This window comes from Heptranchias perlo, chromosome 4 (genome assembly GCF_035084215.1).
Source record: "Heptranchias perlo isolate sHepPer1 chromosome 4, sHepPer1.hap1, whole genome shotgun sequence".
NCBI classification, from domain to species: domain Eukaryota; kingdom Metazoa; phylum Chordata; class Chondrichthyes; order Hexanchiformes; family Hexanchidae; genus Heptranchias; species Heptranchias perlo.
In genome coordinates this window covers 24,012,774-24,035,228 of record NC_090328.1, presented here as the reverse complement: position 1 = coordinate 24,035,228, position 22,455 = coordinate 24,012,774, and the positions used below count along the sequence as shown (strand labels likewise).

At 44.9% G+C, this 22,455-nt stretch overlaps 1 protein-coding gene across 3 annotated transcripts in view; it reads right to left on the bottom strand.

Moving 5' to 3' along the window:
• cfap96 (cilia and flagella associated protein 96) overlaps window positions 1-22,455 on the bottom strand; it is a 39,474-nt gene that overhangs the window by 7,908 nt on the left and 9,111 nt on the right. For all 3 annotated transcript variants that reach the window (XM_067982136.1, XM_067982137.1, XM_067982138.1), the window contains 4 exons: window positions 14,755-14,892; window positions 14,145-14,214; window positions 4,546-4,707; window positions 801-967 (listed from right to left, as the gene is read on the bottom strand). In XM_067982136.1, coding sequence (XP_067838237.1) covers window positions 801-967; window positions 4,546-4,707; window positions 14,145-14,214; window positions 14,755-14,892 — 537 coding nt within the window. The remainder of the gene's footprint in view (window positions 1-800; window positions 968-4,545; window positions 4,708-14,144; window positions 14,215-14,754; window positions 14,893-22,455) is intronic.

The window sequence follows — 22,455 nt, the reverse complement described above, 5'->3', positions numbered from 1 at the left end:
GCATGTCACACTAGAAGCGTGCACGGACATTCCGGATGCCATTTTGGGTTCTTAGGAGGGCGTGTAGCGCCTACAAAACAGGTGCTACACGGCCCAATTTATAGCCCGTGATCTCTATCCTAGCTCTCTTTTGCAGTTTGCTGTGAGTCAGCACGAGCTGCATGAGCCGGCAACTTGTTCTACTATCCTCCAGGAAAAGAAGATCCAACTAACATCTAACCTAGCCCTACCTATGTGTAACTTAAACGTATGACCTCTGGTTTTCCCCAATCTATCAAATTGAAATAATCTATCAATAGGCACACAATATAGTTCTTTAACTATTTTATATACCTCTGTCAAATAACTCCTAAGGCTATACACCTCCATAGTGAATATACCCTGCTTTTTAAGCCTCTCTGAGTAACTAAGGTTTTTTAAGCTAGGAATCATTCTTGCAGCCTTCCTCTGAACCTTTTCTATAGCCTCTAGTTCACCCACCACATGAGGAGACCAAAACTGGACGCAGTATTCTCAATGTGATCTAACCAAGGTCTTGTACAAACACAAAACAAAATCCAGTCACATGATTACCATTGGCCAAGGGATTGCTTACTAGCATCACTAAAAGTTGAACGTTTTGTGAACACGATTGGCCAATGAGAGTCCCAGAAAGCGACAATAATAATTGGAAGTCACATGATTATTATTATCCAATAAGAATGCTCAAAAGGGAGGTAGCAATTTTGCTGACACCTCATTATTTACCTGATGTAGACATAATTGACTAACTATCAAGTGATTTAGGAGCCATTCTTTACCTGTTTACATTTGCTGCAAGGACACTTCTAACTGGCCTGCTCTTAAGTCCAGGGTTGGGTCGGAAAACTAAATGATCACTAATTATTGGACCCTCCTTCAAATATTTGGTTAAGGTACTGAAATGGGCTGGATAAAGGTCAAATGTGCCTGCCTTCATGCCACCAGGCTGAAACAAAGGGAGAAGAACATAAAGTGAACTCAATATTAACTTTATTGAGATAGGAAAAAAAGTTGTTAGAAATCAAATTGTAAATCAAAGCTGTACATATGCTGCTGAAATTGTCTTCAAGAGGAATTAGTAGGCATTGTATAAAAACTGTCAAACAGCCATAAATAATTGGGTATTAAAATAATAATCATATATGCTCTCTGAGCCCCACGGCAAGGAAATATAACAGATAGATGAAATAATCTGCTTTAATTGTCTTTTTTGGATTAGCTTTTGGGAAATTTGAATCAATCAATTTTTGTGTGATGGGCACTTCGTATGTATGTCAAACACACATTAAACGCAGGACTTTTATATGGTGTTACCAGTAAGTAGATTAAAAAAAATTGAGTACATAAATAAATAGTATTTTTCTCATCCAACAACAAGTACGGAAGTCTACATTATATTAAAAATCTTGTGTAGGGCATGTGTTTCCTGTCATAATTTTTGGTTACCCTCTTGTGTCAATTTTTCCCTTTGTAAATTGTTGGATGGAAATTTCAACTTTGGCAGGGGCGTAAAACGGGAAAGAAAAATCGGGTGGGGAGCGTAACGGGCGGCTGCCCCTTTCACGCCCCCAAAGTTGAAAGTTCAACATTTTCCATTCAATTTTTTATGTCAATGGTCATGATACAATTGCATACTTTGGCCACTAGTTGGCGATGTGAAGCGGTTTCTATAGTCACTCTCTCAACTCTGGCAACCATTTTTTTCCCAACTGATCTTTCCAGTCATGTAAGTTCTCAGGTAAGTTCAGTTTGCATTTACAATTTTATATCAACTCTCTGTATAACCAATAAAGACATTTCCTGCTGCTTTACTGATGTTGTGTAGAGCCACTTTGAATTCTTGAAACCTACTGCTGTACCGAGTTAACTTTGCCTTTTGTAAGGCCATTTTGAATTCTTAAAGCCATTTGTCCATTTATTTAATTTTTTAATTTCACAGTTATTAAATTAATTTCACCAATTTATTTTTCCTTGTTACTGGCAACTTTCTGTAATTAATTCCTGAGGGCTGTACTTCATTTTAATTTCTTTTCACAAGATTCTCTGGTAAGGCCACTTTTAATTCAAAAAGCTTGATCATTGTAATTATTTATTCACATGTATAATAAGGCTACTCATTTACTGTTTTTGCAGAATAATGGACAACATTCTGAAATTTAAGCCCCAAAAGCACTTCCAAAAAATCCCATAATACCATGAAATGAAAACTGAGGGAGTGATTTTAACTGCCTACCTGCCTGGCAAAAACTGTGCGGGTGGGCAGTTCCAGTTTCCCAGGTTAGTTATCAGCCTTAGCTGCCAACCATGACTTTTACACAGGCTTCTGGACAGGTGGCTAAGCTCCATGCCCATAGCTAGCGGGGTCCTTGTTTAGATATATAGATCTAGGTCCAATGACATCATCAGGCTCGGACTGCAATTTTAACTCCAGCCTGAGCGGGGAAGCCACTGTGGCTTTCCCTCCAGACTGAAACAGGTCAGAAGAGGATCGGGGAGTGAAAGGTATGTTTTTCACTTTTCTTTGTGGGGCTAGGAGGAGCAGGAGTGCCCGGTCTCCCCCTCTTGCCTCCCACGAGATCCTCCCGGAACCCCCTTCCCTAATCCTACCTGCATGCCAGTGTGCAGCCATGAGCCCCCTAATTTTCCACAGGTCGACAGCTGCTTCCCAAGGGAAATAGACCGGCAGCATTTTAATGAAGCCCAGGAGTTTAAACAACCCAGACCTCATTTCTGCAGCAGCAAGGAGGTTATGATGGAGCTGTATAAAACACTGGTTAGGCCACAGCTGGAGTACTGTGTGCAGTTCTGGTCGCCACACTACAGGAAGGATGTGATCGCTTTGGAGAGGGTGCAGAGGAGATTCACCAGGATGTTACCAGGGCTAGAGCGCTTCAGCTATGAAGAGAGACTGGGAAGATTGGGTTTGTTTTCCTTGGAGCAGAGGAGGCTGAGGGGGGACATGATTGAGGTGTACAAAATTATGAGGGGCATAGATAGGATGGATACTAAGGAGCTTTTTCCCTTCGTTGAGGGTTCTATAACAAGGGGGCATAGATTCAAGGTAAAAGGCGGGAGGTTTAGAGGGGATTTGAGAAAGAACTTTTTCACCCAGAGGGTGGTTGGAGTCTGGAACTCACTGCCTGAAAGGGTTGTGGAGGCAGGAACCCTCACAACATTCAAGAAGCATTTGGATGAGCACTTGAAATGCCATAGCATACAAGGCTACGGACCAAATGCTGGAATATGGGATTAGATTAGACTGGGCTTGATGGCCGGCGCGGACACGATGGGCCGAAGGGCCTCTATCCGTGCTGTATAACTCTATGATTCTATGACTCTAAGTGATCACAGACAAGGTTATCTATGATCCATTCTTTGAACCACTCACATCCCCTTCCAACCCCACTTCCTCCTGTGTCCACCCCAGCAAAAACTCTCCCCCAAATCATTTGCAACTTCTGCAGCTGTCGATCTGCTCAATCACTCCCTCAACTCTGTCTTTGATGCCCTTGTCCCCAGCAAAACCTTTACTCTCCCACCCTGGTCATTCTCCATCTTCACTCTCTCAAGTCCAGACTTGTACATTCAAAACAGAGATTGATAGATTTCTAGATATTAAAGGCATCAAGGGATATGGGGTGGTGCAGGAAAATGGCGTTGAGATAGAAGATCAGCCATGATCTTGTTGAATGGCGGAGCAGGCTCGAGGGGCAGGATGGCCTACTCCTCCTCCTATTTCTTATGTTCTTATATCTGGTGCACAACTGGTTTAGTCTTTCATCGCCATATCTGGATGAACCACATCAGGAACTATAGGGCCCTACGCTCTTCTGCCAAAACTGTTCACTACTCCAGGATCATCCTGGAATGCAAAGATAACTCCCAGCTTCTTTTCCGCACTACCCACTATCTCCTTAAACTCCTCTCCTCTGCCCCCTCAAAACCTCTCCTCCTCCAACAAGTGTGAAGAACTCATGGACTTCTTTGTCACTAAGATTGAGACCAATCATTCAGCTGCCTCTGCCGCATTTTCTCCTTCCTCTTGCTTATCAAGCCAAACTTCTCCCAAGGTTCCCCTTGCCCCAGCCCTGAACCCATGTCTTTCTCTAGTTTTTCTCCTATCTCCCCTCATGCCCTCTCCAAACTCATCTTGTCCACAAGACCCACCTCCTGCCCTCTCAGCCCCATTCCCACTAAACCACTGTCCACCCAACTTCCCTTCCTGGCACCCAAGCTGGCTGATATTGTAAACAATTCCCTCTTCTCAGGTATTGTCCCCCTCCCTTTCAAAACTGCTGTCATCACCCCCCGCCCCCCCGTCAAAAAACCCACCCTTTGTCCTTGCAAACTACCGCCCTATCTCCAACCTCCCTTCCTCTTCAAAGTTCTTGAACGTGCTGCCACCTCCCAAATCTGTTTTGCCTATTTTCCCCACAACTCCCTATTGAAACTCTCCAATCAGGTTTCCGTCCCTGCCAGAGCACTGAAATGGCCCTAACCAAAGCAGTGAAACCACATACGTACCATCTTTGCAGGAGAGGTAGGTTTAAAAGCTGTTATTATTTTTTTTGCTGGTGCAACTCGCTTTATTGGAGGTAAAACCTTATCACTGCTGTAGGGATTACTATCAAAGTAGTCCCTGGGGTAAAGGTTCAATCGAAATGGTCCTCCAAGGTAGTTTTCTTTCTGCAAAAGTACCACATTATAGTTTGTTTATAGAAATGGTGCAGAAGAGTTAAAGCTCAGCTACAAAAACAGTACAGGCAGGTTAGAGTTCAGTTAAATAAAAGCAGTAAGTGCTTTAAAAGCATGAAAGCACTTGAACAACTTTAAATTGAAAAGTAGATTTTGTCATAGGTGGGGAGGGCCCTGGGTTTGATGGTACTGGTGTGGTGGGGGGGGGGGAACGGGCAAGGAAGGTCCTGTCATGACTCGAGAACACTCATAGAGAGGGAAACAGCAGCGTTGAGGTGTGGGAATGAAGGGAGGGAGATGGCAACAGTAAGAGGCTATGGGAAAGGGGCGCGGTGGCAGCATTGGTTTTAGGATCTCCGAGGTGGGTAGCATTGTGGACAAAAGCGCCATAGCATCACCTATTTTAGAGGTAAAGCTGTGGGTTTCAAGGCTGAAGAAGCAATAGTGTCATGACTTTTCAAACCAAGCTAGAGGGCTCAACCAGAGGTAAATAAAATGAATAGAAAGGATCTGCCTTCAACTACATGAGTCACAGCTGTGGGCAAAAATGTCAAGGCCCAGAAACTCGGGCGCACTCAATTTTGAGCACTGGGCTGCCCCAAGGCTCCCCAGATATTGGGTCTCGGGCCTTATTATAATGGAGCCAATGCAGCATCAAAGCCCACCTGTGAAGAGCTGTGCAATCTTGGGACGCTGCTAGCGGTGCAGCAGCACTCAGGTAAGTGGGTCCGGGTGTCGGATTCGGGGTTCAGGGCTGGGGATCAGGGTCGGGTTGGGCTAGGGATCATGGGGGCTGATTGGAGATTGGGGGGAGAGGGTGAGGATCGGGAGTGGTGGCGTTCGGGATGGGGGGTTAAATGTGGGGTCGGGAGGAGCACTCCCGCTCCTCCAGGCTCCACATTCAGGTAAGTAAATGTAAAAAACTTCTCTTCTAGGTTGCATGGGATCCCAAGGTCTGGTTTCCCTCGGGACCTACCTCAGGGTAAACCAATCTTGCAGAGAGAGGGCCTCAAGCCGGCATTAAGCCTCTTATTTGCATATGCAAAGGACCTGACATCTGCTTCAGGCATGGGCAAAGGACACCTATTTCTTTCCTTTGGAAAATGGAGGTGCATTTCCAGCCAGAGATGTGCGCGCGCTTCCTGCCCGCCATATTGGGGGCTTAGAAGACCAGTTAGTGACCGAAAAACAGGCTGCACGGTTGAATTTATAGGCCCATGTCTAAGCCCAGAGAGCGATTAGGGCCTTTAACTAAAAACTTTACTAAAGTTATTAAAAGACACAAAATATGACTCAATTGGTAAATTTAATCATGCTGTTGTGAAATATGTACTTTGTGATACTTTCATTTTATTTGAAACCTCATTTTGGATGTTAGAGATTTCAATTTCTGGAACAAATGGCAGGCAAACTTTCTTTTTCAAAATGCTTTTTGAGTCATTTAAGTGCTTCATCTTCTTTTATCTTAAAGAAATAGTTTTTTTTTCCATTTGTAGGTTCTCCTGTCTGGTCACTCAGGATTAGTTGTTTTCAAAAGTCCTTATTAGTTTCTCACTAAGAGTTTTCTAGCCACTTTCCTCACTTTTAATTTGTACAGTCCCTACCTCTTCAGTTCTGATTTTGTTGCTGTTTTACTATGAAGCAATCAACAAAGTGTTGTGGTGAAAGTCTGATGGCAGAAGTGTGATGACAGGAAGTGTGCACCATATGCAAGACTTCATATATTATAGATAGATTTACGTTCCTATCTTCCAGGGGTGATGACTGTGTTTAGTCCAGGTTACACAGTAACTTGGGGTCAGCACAGTTAAGTTTCAAAGAGGTCATTAATGATGAACTCAGGCAGGTTTACTGAGCTGCAAACAAACCAAAATGTGTGGATTTTACTCCAAGTCAGAACTGCCACTAATTCAAAGTCATCACTACAGAGCCGATTTACCTTGGGTCAGATGCCCAAAGGTCATCTTTGCAACTTTACCACTCTGGCTGTGGAACACCCCCAATTGCCAAGGAAATTCGTACAGACCACTAATGTGATGATCACATTTGTCAGCCTGTATGGACAGACTGAGAGCTCAATCAGCCTGCAGTCAGAACAAAATAGCAGCTCTGACAGCAAGCATCGCTGGCAGAGGCCATTTATGTTTGTTGCAGGCGCATTGTTTCCTGAGGCTGGGGTTGAAACCACCTTGTGGAGTTCCCTGCATCCAGAAGAATGTACACCCTCTCATTTATGTTATGGCGTAGCCTCCGAAGGGAGAGCTACCTCCAAAGACATTACTCTGCCCTACTTTACTCTACCTCAAACTAATCTCAGAAAGCATGCCATAGCCTCGAGCTAAGGGCTGCATTAGTGTGAAGTTTTCCAAATCTCACACCATTCTGTGCAAAGCCAACCATTAAAAACTGAGTTGAGACTGTAAAATGCATTGCAGCTACGGCACAGATTTTCCTTCCATCAGTCGATGGGTGCTCAAGTTCAATGGTGAATGTGTTAATTCACAGTGTCAATTAGTGCCCAATTTATGTTATTTCAAGTAGGAAACATGACCTTGAGTGGCAATAGATCCTGAAAAGTATGCAAAGGTTAGTTAATGTTATTAACTATATTTTATTCCCAATTAATTTTTTTTTAAAAACTGTGCATTTATCTGTTTGTACATGTGTGCTTCTTTTAACTTGTTAAAGGAGTACTTAGCTTGTACAAAAATAATACAAATGAGCCTGGTGAGTAATAGCTCCCAGTTTTGTCATAGGTAGATTGTGTGCACATCACATCTGCAGTGGGTGCCAGCATTAAGCCTGACTTGCCTGAACTAGAATCATAGAATCATAGGATTGTTCCAGCACAGAAGGAGGCCATTTGGCCCATAAAGCCTGTGCCAGCTCTTTGTAAGAGCAATCCAGTTAGTCCCATTCCCCCGCTCTTTCCGCATAGCCCTGCAAATTTTTTTCTCTTCAAATATTTATCCAATTCTGGTCACCACACCACAAAAAGGATCAAAATGTGTTAGAGACATGCTAGGGGCTGGATACAGATGTCCGTGGTGCTACCACCCATTCCAGGCAGTGCCGCATTGTATCCTATCCTTTTCAGATACTGGCACTGAATGGGTTTCTTTATGACTCCACCATCTGGGTTGTTACATAAGGTTAGATCTCACGGGATCCGAGGTAGCCAATTGGATACAAAATTGGATTGACGACAGAAGACAGAGGGTGGTTGTAGAGGGTTGTTTTTCAAACTGGAGGCCTGTGACCAGCGGTGTGCCTCAGGGATCGGTGCTGGGTCCGCTGTTATTTGTTATTTATATTAATGATTTGGATGAGAATTTAGGAGGCATGGTTAGTAAGTTTGCAGATGACACCAAGATTGGTGGCATTGTGGACAGTGATGAAGGTTATCTAGGATTGCAACGGGATCTTGATAAATTGGGCCAGTGGGTCGATGAATGGCAGATGGAGTTTAATTTAGATAAATGTGAGGTGATGCATTTTGGTAGATCGAATCGGGCCAGGACCTACTCTGTTAATGGTAGGGCATTGGGGAGAGTTATAGAACAAAGAGATCTAGGAGTACAGGTTCATAGCTCCTTGAAAGTGGAGTCACAGGTGGATAGGGTGGTGAAGAAGGCATTCGGCATGCTTGGTTTCATTGGTCAGAACATTGAATACAGGAGTTGGGATGTCTTGTTGAAGTTGTACAAGACCACAAGTAAGGCCACACTTGGAATACTGTGTACAGTTCTGGTCACCCTATTATAGAAAGGATATTATTAAACTAGAAAGAGTGCAGAAAAGATTTACTAGGATGCTACCGGGACTTGATGGTTTGACTTATAGGGAGAGGTTAGATAGACTGGGAATTTTTTCCCTGGAGAGTAGGAGGTTAAGGGGTGATCTTATAGAAGTCTATAAAATAATGAGGGGCATAGATAAGGTAGATAGTCAAAATCTTTTCCCAAAGGTAGGGGAGTCTATAACGAGGGGACATAGATTTAAGGTGAGAGGGGAGAGATACAAAAGGATCCAGAGGGGCAATTTTTTCACTCAAAGGGTGGTGAGTGTCTGGAACGAGCTGCCAGAGGCAGTAGTAGAGGCGGGTACAATTTTGTCTTTTAAAAAGCATTTGGACAGTTACATGGGTAAGATGGGTATAGAGGGATATGGGCCAAGTGCAGGCAATTGGGACTAGCTTAGTGGTATAAACTGGGCGACATGGACATGTTGGGCCGAAGGGCCTGTTTCCATGTTGTAAACTTCTATGATTCTATCTGTCTCAAGTCCTCCAAAATGGTCCTCAGCGCTTCCATGTGACTGTGATGCTTATCCAGCATTCCTATTCCTATGGCAGGGTCAGTGTCACAATCTAAAGGTGGGCAGAAGCCCCACTCTGCCTCAGTGCTGATGGAAAAATGGCACTGTCAGAATTTCGGTACCAAAGGCTGCAGTTGGATGCCTGATTGGGATTGTTAGGGTACTTAAGTGACAAGCTATGATAGACTGAGTGGCCTTTTATTGTCATTGGCTGTTCTTAATTTTAAGTCATTTAGGTGAGGTCGATTTGATGGTGGAAGCCACTGTAGAAATTATCTATATTTATTATATAATTTAGTGAGTACATTCTGGCAACACAACATGCCAGTATTAATTTAGTTCCCTTTGCTTCAATGTGAAAGTGCAAGCCACAAATACTTATTTTTTTTTATTCGTTTATGGGATGTGGGTGTCGCTGGCGAGGCCGGCATTTATTGCCCAACTTTAATTGCCCTTGAGAAGGTGGTGATGAGCCGCCTTCTTGAACCGCTGCAGTCCGTGTGGTGAAGGTTTTCCCACAGTGCTGTTAGGAAGGGAGTTCCAGGATTTTGACCCAGCAACGATGAAGGAACGGTGATATATTTCCAAGTCGGGATGGTGTGTGACTTGGAGGGGAACGTGCAGGTGGTGTTGTTCCCATGTGCCTCTGCTCTTGTCCTTCAAGGTGGTAGAGGTCGCAGGTTTGGGAGGTGCTGTCGGAGAAGCCTTGGCGAGTTGCTGCAGTGCATCCTGTGGATGGTACACACTGCAGCCACTGTGCGCCGGTGGTGAAAGGAGTGAATGTTTAGGGTGGTGGATGGGGTGCCAATCAAGCGGGCTGCTTTGTCCTGGACGGTGTCGAGCTTCTTGAGTGTTGTTGGAGCTGCACTCACCCAAGCAAGTGGAGAGTATTCCATCACACTCCTGACTTGTGCCTTGTAGATGGTGGAAAGGCTTTGGGGAGTCAGGAAGTGAGTCACTCGCCGCAGAATACCCAGCCTCTGACCTGCTCTTGTAGCCACAGTATTTATATGGCTGGTCCAGTTAAGTTTCTGGTCAATGGTGACCCCCAGGATGTTGATGGTGGGGGATTCGACGATGGTAATGCCGTTGAATGTCAAGGGGAGGTGGTTAGACTCTCTCTTGTTGGAGATGGTCATTGCCAGGCACTTGTCTGGCGCGAATGTTACTTGCCACTTATCAGCCCAAGCCTGGATGTTGTCCAGGTCTTGCTGCGTGCGGGCTCGGACTGCTTCATTATTTGAGGGGTTGCGAATGGAACTGAACACTGTGCAGTCATCAGCGAACATCCCCATTTCTGACCTTATGATGGAGGGAAGGTCATTGATGAAGCAGCTGAAGATGGTTGGGCCTAGGACACTGCCCTGAGGAACTCCTGCAGCAATGTCCTGGGGCTGAGATGATTGGCCTCCAACAACCACTACCATCTTCCTTTGTGCTAGATATGACTCCAGCCACTGGAGAGTTTTCCCCCTGATTCCCATTGACTTCAATTTTACTAGGGCTCCTTGGTGCCACACTCGGTCAAATACTGCCTTGATGTCAAGGGCAGTCACTCTCACCTCACCTCTGGAATTCAGCTCTTTTGTCCATGTTTGGACCAAGGCTGTAATGAGGTCTGGAGCCGAGTGGTCCTGGCGGAACCCAAACTGAGCATCGGTGAGCAGGTTATTCGTGAGTAAGTGCCGCTTGATAGAACTGTCGACGACACCTTCCATCACTTTGCTGATGATTGAGAGCAGACTGATGGGGTAGTAATTGGCCGGATTGGATTTGTCCTGCTTTTTGTGGACAGGACATACCTGGGCAATTTTCCACATTGTCGGGTAGATGCCAGTGTTGTAGCTGTACTGGAACAGCTTGGCTAGAGGCGCAGCTAGTTCTGGAGCACAAGTCTTCAGCACTACAGCTGGGATGTTGTCGGGGCCCATAGCCTTTGCTGTATCCAGTGCACTCAGCCGTTTCTTGATATCACGTGGAGTGAATCGAATTGGCCGAAGACTGGCTTCCGTGGTGGTGGGGATATCGGGAGGAGGCCGAGATGGATCATCCACTCGACACTTCTGGCTGAAGATGGTTGCAAATGCTTCAGCCTTGTCTTTTGCACTCACGTGCTGGACTCCGCCATCATTGAGGATAGGGATGTTTGCAGCGCCTCCTCCTCCCGTTAGTTGTTTAATTGTCCACCACCATTCACGACTGGATGTGGCAGGACTGCAGAGCTTTGATCTGATCCGTTGGTTGTAGAATCGCTTAGCTCTGCCTATAGCATGTTGCTTCCGCTGTTTAGCACGCATGTAGTCCTGAGTTGTAGCTTCACCAGGTTGGCACCTCATTTTTAGGTATGCCTGGTGCTGCTCCTGGCATGCTCTTCTACACTCTTCATTGAACCAGGGTTGATCCCCTGGCTTGTTGGTAATGGTAGAGTGAGGAATATGCCGGGCCACGTGGTTACAAATTATGCTGGAATACAATTCTGCTGCTGCTGATGGTCCACAGCGCCTCATGGATGCCCAGTTTTGAGCTGCTAGATCTGTTCTGAATCTATCCCATTTAGCACGGTGGTAGTGCCACACAACACGTTAGATGGTGTCCTCAGTGCAAAGATGGGACTTCAGCTCCACGAGGACTATGCGGTGGTCACTCCTACCAATACTGTCATGGACAGATGCATTTGCGACAGGTAGGTTGGTGTTGACGAGGTCAAGTAAGTTTTCCCTCGTGTTGGTTCACTCACCACCTGCCGCAGGCCCAGTCTGGCAACTATGACCTTCAGGACTAGGCCAGCTCGGTCAGTAGTGGTGCTACCGAGTCAGTCTTGGTAATGGACATTGAAGTCCCCCACCCAGAGTACATTCTGTGCCCTTGCTACCCTCAGTGCTTCTCAACATTGAGAAGGACTGATTCATCAGCTGAGGGAGGACGGTAGGTGGTAATCAGCAGGAGATTTCCTTGCCCATGTTTGACCTGATGCCATGAGATTTCACGGGGTCCAGAGTCAATGTTGAGGACTCCCAGGGCCACTCCCTCCTGACTGTATATCACTGTGCTGCCACCTCTGGTGGGTCTGTCCTGCCGGTGGGACAGGACATACCCAGGGATGGTGATGGAAGAATCTGGGACATTGGCTGAAAGGTATGATTCTGTGAGTATGGCTATGTCAGGCTGTTGCTTGACTAGTCTGTGGTACAGCTCTCCCAATTTTGGAACAAGTCCCCAGATGTTAGTGAGGAGGACTTTGCAGGGTCGACTGGGCTTGCTTTGCCATTGTCGTGACCGGTGCCTAGTGGTCCGGTGCCTAGTGGTCCGTCCGGTTTTATTCTTATTATGACTTTTTGTAGCGAGATTTTACAACTGAGTGGCTTGCTCGGCCATTTCAGAGGGCAATTAAGAATCAACCACATTGCTGTGGGTCTGGAATCACGTATAGGCCAGACCGGGTAAGGTCGGCAGGTTTCCTCCCCTAAAGGACATTAGTGAACCAGATGGGTTTTTACGACAATCCGGTAGATTCATGGCCACCATTACTGATACTAGTATTTTAATTCCAGATTTTTAAAATTTAATTAATTGAATTTTTAATTAATTGAATTTAAATTCCCCAGCTGCCGTAGCAGGATTTGAACTCGTGACTCCGAATTACTCGTCCAGTAACATAACCACTATGCTACCGTTTAGCCTTTATCATTATTACCATTATTAAGGAAGTAGTAGCAGGACATTTGGAAATTCATGATACAATCAAGGAGAGTCAACATGGTTTTACGAAGGGGAAATCGTGTATGACAAATTTATTAGAGTTCTTTGAGGAAGTAACGGGCAGGGTGGATAAAGGGGAACCAATGGATGCACTATATTTGGATTTACAAAAGACATTCGATAAGGTGCCACATAAAAGATTACTGCACAATATAAGAGCTCACGGTGTTGGGGATAATATACTGGCATGGATGGAGGATTGGCTAACTAACAGAAAACAAAGTGTCGGGATAAAAAGGTCATTTTCAAAATGGCAATCTGTAACTAGTGGGGTGCCGCAGGGCTCAGTGCTGGAGCCTCAACTATTTACAATATATATCAATGACTTGGATGAAGGAACAAAGTGTCTTGTGGCCAAATTTGCTGATGATACAAAGATAGGTGGAAAAGCAAGTTGCGATGAGGACACAAAGTATCTGCAAAGGGATATTGGCGCGTTAAGTGAATAGGCAAAAATTTGGCAGATGGAATATAATGTGGGAAAACGTGAAGTCATCCACTTTGGGAGGAAAAATAAAAAAGCATAATATTATTTGAATGGAGAAATGCTACAAAATGCTGCGGTACAGAGGGATCTGGGTGTCCTTGTACATGGAACACAAAAAGTCAACATACAGGTGCAGCAGGTAATCCGGAAGGCAAATGGAATATTGGCCTTTATTTCTAGGGGGATGGAGTATAAAAGCAGGGAAGTCATGCTACAACTGTACAGGGTGCTGGTGAGACCACACCTGGAGTACTGTGTACAGTTCTGGTGCCCTTATTTAAGGAAGGACATACTTGCATTGGAGGCAGTTCAAAGAAGGTTCACTAGGTTGATTCCGGGTATGGAAGGGTTGTCTTATGAGGAAAGATTGAACAGGTTGGGTCTATACTCATTGGAGTTTAGAAGAATGAGAGGAGATCTTATTGAAACATACAAGATTCTGAGGGGACTCGATAGGGTCGATACTGAGAGGATGTTACCCCTCATGGGGGAATCTAAAACTAGGGGGCATAGTCTCAGAATAAGAAGTCGCCCGTTTAAGACGGAAATGAGGAGGAATTTCTTCTCCCAGAGGGTCATGAATCTTTGGAATTCTTTACCCCAAAAAGCTGTGGAGGCTGAGTCATTGAATACATTCAAGGCTGAGTTAGACAAATTTTTGATCAGCAAGGGAGTCAAAAGATATGGGGAAAAGGAGTTGAGGTAAAAATCAGATCAGCCATGATCTCATTGAATGGCAGAGCAGGCTCGAGGGGCCAAATGGCCTACTCCTGCTCCTATCTCTTATGGTCTTATGGTTATGGTCTTATGGTCTATCAATAGCATTATGCAGAAACACTTCAGTTACTGTTGCAGTTGGCCATACCTTTGTATCTTTTATTGTATATGCATCTGGAGAGTGTTCATATTGCGCTCCTATGGAAACATGAGCGTACCTGTGAAAATATTTCAAAACATTACAGCCTGTTCAGTCAATCATACCTTATGTTCTGTTATTCCATAAGCATCTAAAAACTGAGTCTATGGTTTTCCTAAGGTAAGATAAACATTACTAAGTGTATGTGTATATATATTTATTTCTAAAAATTATAGTGGCAATAAGGGTGCTACAATTGGCCTCAGCCTCCATGAGAGAGTGAGGGAAAAAAATGGCTAGGGTTACCATCCCTGATTACCATTCAATAACGTCTGCTGAACAGTGCAGGTGTGTGGACATCACAAAGGCAAGGTAAAGCTTGGCTGTGATTTCCTCTGCTTCACCTTTCACAGCCAAATAGCTTGCTTGTGGAACTGTATCACGGCACGAGTCAGTGCCTGGTGGAGAGTAGGTAAGCAAGGTAGGGAAGAGGGAAGACAATTCTGTAAATAAAGAAATTGCTAAATGTTTTTGATCAGCAGGCATAATAATTTGCATTCAAATTTTTAAATAGAGATATAATTTGTCACATCTCAATCACCATGAAATATTATCTTACCCATAGCCAGTTCCTTTTTTTCCAGGGCTGGTGTAAATATTTCTATTTTCTGGTGCAAATGGTGGCTTTGTCTGTATCAACCCGCTGAATGCTTTGACTGAACCACCGATTGTTCCGTAGTAACTGCCCAATCCAGAACTAAATAAATACAACAGTGTGTAAACATGAATTAATTAGTTAATAAAACTAAGAATAGCAAGAGACTAAAAACTCCAATAAAGTAAATAAATAAATTCTGGTTCGACAAGCTATGGCAGGGCAGGTGGTGTGTCGTAACTGCAGTATGTGGGAGTTGGTGGAGAGCAGCGTGATCCCCGGCAACCATAAAAACATAAGAAATAGGAGCAGAAGTAGGCCATCCGGTCCCTCGAGCCTGCTCCATCATTCAATTAGATCATGGCTGATCTTCTCCCTCAATGACATTTTCCTGCACTATCCCCATATCCCTTGATGCCTTTAATATCTAGAAATCTATCAATCTCTGTTTTGAATGTACTCAATGACAGAGCCTCCAGAGCCCTCTGGGGTAGATAATTCCAAAGATTCACCACCCTCTGAGTGAAGAAATTTCTCCTCATCGCAGTCTTAAATGGCTACCCCTTATTCTGAGACTAATGAGAATCCCTACGTGGTCAGTTTTCGGTAAAATATTAAAATGCCTACGTGGCAAAGAAGCAGAATGCAAAATGGTTAGAAAGGGTTAATTAGTTAGTAACTGAGATTGATACAAGTGGCCTGGCCCTCCTGCTGGGCCATATGTTTGCTTAGTCAGCAGGCCTGCATTGTCTTATCAATGATAGGTCTTTGATGTGAGTCAAGGACTGGTCTGAATGTCTCCATGTTTATGGCAGATCAATATAGGGAACGAGCTTAGCCAAAGTTGAAAGACATTCCAGGTTGGGAGATAAGGAACAGAAGGGACAGGGAAGAACATTTCAAGTTGGAAGATGAGGAAGTATCCCCTTTGATGTCTAACAGCAACATGGTCAGCACATGATTATTTATGATTGGCCGGAAATAATGTAACCTCGCATGGCAACCTATGCCCGGCTTATGATTGGTGTTGACCCAAGAATCCGGATCGTCACTGTAACCCCTGGTTCTAGACTCCCCAGCCAGGGGAAACATCCTCCCTGCATCTACCCTGTCAAGCCCTGTAAGAATATTGGAACAATAGGGTATGTTCCAACCCTATTGATTTGTATAAAAACGTGTGGATTTCTGTATGTTGTTGTTCTTGCTCTGCCAGCATAGAGGGACTCTATCAGGAGTCCAAATCAATGCTGCAGACTAAGAACCCTGCTATTAAAGATGTGTTGGACTTTAAAATGTATTCGACTTCAGTTATTACTGAACCAGACTGAGGGGAAAGAATCCGGATCGTCACTGTAACCCCTGGTTCTAGACTCCCCAGCCAGGGGAAACATCCTCCCTGCATCTACCCTGTCAAGCCCTGTAAGAATATTGTATGTTTCACTGAGATCACCTCTCATTCTTCTAAACTCTAGAGAATACAGGCCTAGTCTACTCAATCTCTCCTCATATCACAATCCCGCCATTCCAGGAATCAGTCTGGTGAACCTTTGTTGCACTCCCTCTATGGCAAGTATAACCTTTCTTAGGTAATGAGACCAAAATTGTACATAATCCTCCAGGTGCTGTCTCACCAAGGCCCTATATAATTGTAGTAAGACATCTTTACTCTTGTACTCAAATTCTCTTGTAATAAAGGCCAACATACCATTTGCCTTCCTAATTGCTTGCTACACCTGCATGTTAGCTTTAAGTGATTCATGTACAATGACACCCAGGTCCCTTTGAACATCAACATTTCCCAATCTCACACCATTTAAAAAATACTCTGCATTTCTGTTTTTCCTACCAAAGTGGATAACTTCACATTTTTCCACATTATATTCCATCTGCCATGTTCTTGCCCACTCGCTAAGCCTGTCTATATCCCCTTGAAGCCTCTTTGCATCCTCCTCACAACTCACATTCCCACCTAGTTTTGTGTCATCAGCAAACTTGGAAATATTACATTTGGTCCCCTCATCCAAATCATTGATATAGATTGTGAATAGCTGGGGCCCAAGCACTGATCCCTGCAGTGCCCCACTAGTCACAGTCTGCCAACCTGAAAAAGACCCTTTTATTCCTACTCTCTGTTTTGTCTGTTAACCAATTCTCAATCCATGCCAGTATATTACCCCCAATGCCGTGTGCTCTAACTTTGTTCACCAACCTCCTGTGTGGGACCTTATCGAAAGCCTTCTGAAAATCCAAATACACCACATCCACCGGTTCCCCCTTATCTACTCTACTAGTTACATCCTCAAAGAACTCCAATGGGTTTGTCAAATATGATTTCCCTTTCATAAATCCATGTTGACTCTGCCAAATCCTATTATTATTTTCTAAGTGTCCTGTTACCACATCCTTAAAAATAGATTCTAGCATTTTCCCTACTACTGATGTCAGGCTAACAGGTCTGTAGTTCCCTGTTTTCTTTCTCCCTCCTTTCTTAAATAGTGGGGTTACATTTGCTACCCTCCAATCTGCAGGAACCATTCCAGAATCTGTAGAATTTTGGAAGATGTGTCAGATCACACTTCTGTAGCTCGAGGAACTTCAGCTCAGAGTTGTTGAGCTGGAGTCCGAGCTGCAGACATTACGACGCATCCAGGAGGAGGAGAGTTACCTGGACACTTTGATCCAGGAAGCAGTCACAACCCTTAGATTAGGTGGTAGTTTAGATTCATTCAGTGGTCAGGGACAGAAGGGTGTGATGGCGAGTCAGGCAGGTATGGGAACCCAGGATCTAGTGGCAGGGGAGCCTCAGCCCTTCACCTTGTCCAACAGGTACAAGATACTTGCTACCTGTATGGATGAGAGTAAAGACTGCAGAGAGGATGGGCAAACTGACCACGGCACTATGGTACAGGGGGCCATTCAAGTGGGGGGAGTGAAAAGGAATGTGGTAGTGGTAAAGGGTAGTGTAGTCAGGGGGATAGACACTGTTCTCTGCAGCCGCGACTGAGAGTCCCGAAGGCTGTGTTGCCTGCCCAGTGCCAGGGTTAAGGACCTCTCCTCGTGGCTGGAAAAGAACTTGGAGCATGAGGGGGAGGATCCAGTTGTCGTGGTCCACGTAGCAACCAATGACATAGGTAGAACTAAGAATTGGGTTCTGCTGAGACAGTTTGAGGAGCTAGGGTTTAATTTAATAAGCAGAACTGCAAAGGTAATAATCTCTGGATTACTACCTGAGCCACGTGCAAATTGGAACAGGGACAAACAGATCAGAGAGTTAAATGCGTGGCTCAAAGAGTGGTGTGGGAGACAGGGGTTTTGATTCATGGAGCACTGGCACCAGTACTGGGGAAAGAGGGAGCTGTTCCACTGAGACGTGCTCCACTTAAACCAGGCTGGGACCAGAGTCCTGGCGATTTGAATAACTAGGGCTGTAGATAGGGCTTTAAACTAAAAAGGGAGGAGGGAGGGATCAGGTGAGGGGAAATTTAGAAATCTAATGAGAAAAGTCAAGGCAACAGAGCAGTGTAGTGACTTGGGTAAAGATAAGCAGAGTGTGGCAGGAAGGGACAGAGAGTTTGCCAATAATAGAGCATCAACAAGTAAAGTCAAAGCAGGAAAAAAATGGTAAAAAGTCAAAATTAAAGACTCTTTATCTGAATGCACGGAGCATTCGTAACAAGATAAATGAATTCGTTGCACAATGGAGATAAATGGGTTTGATCTAATAGCCATTACAGAGACATGGATGCAAAGTGACCAAGATTGGGAACTAAATATTCCAGGGTACATGACGTTTAGAAAAGACAGGCAGAATGGAAAACAAGGGGGTGTGGCCCTAATAATAAAGGATGACATAAGGACAGTGGTGAGAAGGGAACATGGCTCAGAAGATCAGGAAGTAGAATCAGTATGGGTGGAAATAAGAAATAACAAGGGGCAGAAAACACTGGCGGGAGTAGTTTATAGGCTCCCTAATTGTAGCCAAACCATTGAACAGAGTATTAAATATGAAATAATAGGAGCTTGTAACAAAGGTAATGCAGTAATCATGGGGGACTTTAATCTTCATATAGACTGGGCAAATCAAATTGGCAAAGGCAGTTTGGAGGACGAGTTCATGGAACCAACCAGGGAACAGGCAATTTTAGATCTTGTATTGTGTAATGAGACAGGGTTAATCAGTAATCTCACAGTAAAGGATCCTCTGGGGAACAGCGATCATAATATGATAGAATTTCACATTGAGTTTGAGAGTGACATACTTAAGTCAGAAACTAGAGTCTTAAACTTAAATAAAGCCAATTATATAGACATGAGGGGCGAGTTGGCTAAGGTAGATTGGGAAATTAAATTAAAGGGTATGACGGTTGAAAAGCAATGGTAAACAATTAAAGAAATATTTCAATATTCTCAACAAATGTACACTCCATTGAGAAATAAAAACTCCATGGGAAAAGTGACCCGTGGCTAACTAAAGAAATTAAAGATAGTATCAGATTAAAAGAGGCCTATAATGTTGCCAAGAGGAATAGTAAGCCTGAAGATTGGGAGAGTTTTAGAAACCAGCAAAGGACGACTAAAAAATTGATAAAAGGGGAGAAAATAGAATATGAAAGTAAACTAGCAAGAAATATAAAAACGGATTGTAAGAGCTTCTACAAGTACATAAAAAGGAAGAGAGTAGCAAAAGTAAATGTTGGTGCCCTAGAGGCTGAGACAGGAGAAATTATAATGGGGAAATCAGGAAATGGCAGATGCGATAAACAAATATTTTGTATCTGTCTTCACAGTAGAAGACACAAAAAGCGTACCAGAAATAGTGGGGAACCAAGGGGTTAATGAGAGTGAGGAACTTAAAGTAATTATTATCAGTAGAGAAAAAGTACTTGAGAAACTAATGGGACTAAAAGCTGATAAATCCCCTGGACCTGATGGCCTATATCCGAGGGTTCTAAAAGAGGTAACTGCAGAGATAGTGGATGCATTGCTTATGATCTTCCAAAATTCTCTAGATTCTAGAACGGTCCCAGCGGATTGAAAGATAGCAAATGTAACCCCGCTATTCAAGAAAGGAGGGAGAGAGAAAGCAGGGAACTACTGGTCAGTTAACCTGACATCAGTCGTCAGGAAGATGCTGGAATCCATTATTAAGGAAGTGGTAACAGAGCACTTAGAAAGTCATAATATGATTAGGCAGAGTCAACATGGTTTTATGAAAGGGAAATCGTGTTTGACAAACCTATTAGAGTTTTTTGAGGATGTTACTAGCAGGATAGATTTTTTTTATTCATTCATGGGATGTGGGCATCGCTGGCAGGGCCAGCATTTATTACCCATCCCTAGTTGCCCTTGAGAAGGTGATGGTGAGCTGCCTTCTTGAACCGCTGCAGTCCATGTGGTCAAGGTTCTCCCGCAGTGCTGTTAGATAGGGAGTTCCAGGATTTTGACCCAGCGACGATGAAGGAACGGTGATATATTTCCAAGTCAGGATGGTGTGTGACTTGGAGGGGAACGTGCAGGTGGTGTTGTTCCCATGTGCCTGCTGCCCTTGTCTTCTAGGTGGTAGAGGTCGCAGGTTTGGGAGGTGCTGTCGAAGAAGCCTTGACGAGTTGCTGCAGTGCATCCTGTGGATGGTACACACTGCAGCCACGGATAAAGTGGATGTCGTATATTTGGATTTTCAAAAGGCATTCAATTGTTATACAAGATAAAGGCTTATTGGGTTGGGGGTAACATATTAGCATGGATAGAGGATTGGTTAACGGACAGCAAACAGAGAGTATGGATAAACGGGTCATTTTCAGGTTGGCAGGCTAAGTAACTAGTGGGGTACCGCAAGAATCGGTGCTTGGGCCTCAGCTATTTACAATCTGTATTAATGACTTGGATGAAGAGATCAAGTGTAGTGTATCCAAGTTTTTTTTTATTCGTTCACGGGATGTGGGCATCGCTGGCAAGGCCGGCATTTATTGCCCATCCCTAATTGCCCTCGAGAAGGCAGTGGTGAGCCGCCTTCTTGAACCGCTGCAGTTCGTGTGGTGACGGTTCTCCCACAGTGCTGTTAGGAAGGGAGTTCCAGGATTTTGACCCAGCGACAATGAAGGAACGGCGATATATTTCCAAGTCGGGATGGTGTGTGACTTGGAGGGGAACGTGCAGGTGGTGTTGTTCCCATGCGCCTGCTGCCCTTGTCCTTCTAGGTGGTAGAGGTCGCGGGTTTGGGAGGTGCTGTCGAAGAAGCCTTGGCGAGTTACTGCAGTGCATCCTGTGGATGGTGCACACTGCAGCCACAGTGCGCCGGTGGTGAAGGGAGTGAATGTTTAGGGTGGTGGATGGGGTGCCAATCAAGCGGGCTGTTTTATCTTGGATGGTGTCGAGCTTCTTGAGTGTTGTTGGAGCTGCACTCATCCAGGCAGCTCCAACAATAGAAGGCTAGGTGGAAATAGAAGGCTAGGTGGAAAAGTAAGCTGTGAGGAGGACACAAATGACTCGATTTTCAAAGAGAGGCGGGATGGCAGCAAGGGGGTCAATGTGCGCGCGGGTAACCCGGCTAATAAAATCTTACTGTTTCCCACATGATCGCGAGTTAATTGGTGGCTCTTAACGTGGCTTCCGGGTTTGCCGTCCGAAAGCTGCGCAGTGAGCTGGAGCGGCTCTATTTAAAGGGCCATTGCTCCAAAGGCTTTTGCTGCAGCAAAGACCCAGAAATCACAATGGAGCAGCACAGAGGCAAGGCTGCTCCAAGGTTTATTGATGCCTCACTGCAGCAGCTACTGGCCAGGATGAGGAGGAGGAGGGAAGTGTTTTACCCCGCGGACAGGAAGAAGTGCCCTGCCTCTGCCACCGAGAAGGCCTGTCTCGAGGTGGCAGAGGAGGTCACCAGCAGTAGCAACATCTCCCGCACCTGGGTCCGGTGCAGGAAGCATTTCAATGACCTAACTAGGTCAGCCAAAGTGAGTACACTTATTGATTCTCCTGCATTCCATGTTCCACATCACCAACGCCCCCCCCCCGCAACTCATTCTGCACTGCCAAGACTACTCCATCACATCACTCCACATACCCACTGAAGGCTCATCCTCAACTTATCTGCACTTCCTGAGCACATCCTCACCTCCCCAATAGTCACCCCACCACTACCACTCACTCCAATCCTCATCCAATGTGATGGCTCTGTCTCATACTCATCCTCTGATGCATCTCTTTCATGGTTAGCCTCACCCAAAGCAATGCATTCATCGGCTGACTACTTCACCATCACTCACTCACACGTCTGTACTTTCTCCCCTTCTAGAAGAGAGCACAAAATGCACGCGAGAGGGCAAGGACTGGAGGGGGGGGGCACAACAAATAGTGGTCCTCACAGACATGGAGCAGGAGGCTCTGCAGATCAGCTGCACCCTCGAGTGCCTGTCTATTGGGGACGCCGAGACTGGCAACCCACAAACGTCTGGTGACACAACTTTAATATTCATCACACACAACATGAATTGATGTTAACAATGCTTGCCATGTTGAACACCTCAGTATGCTCATTGCAACATGACACATCTGTGATGATGCTTAATATTGCCTTCTGTTCTCTTACAGGCCCTTCAACGACCGCAGTGATGGCAGAGGGCAATTCCTCAGAGGAGCTCCCGGCATCTGAGGGTGCACCATTACATC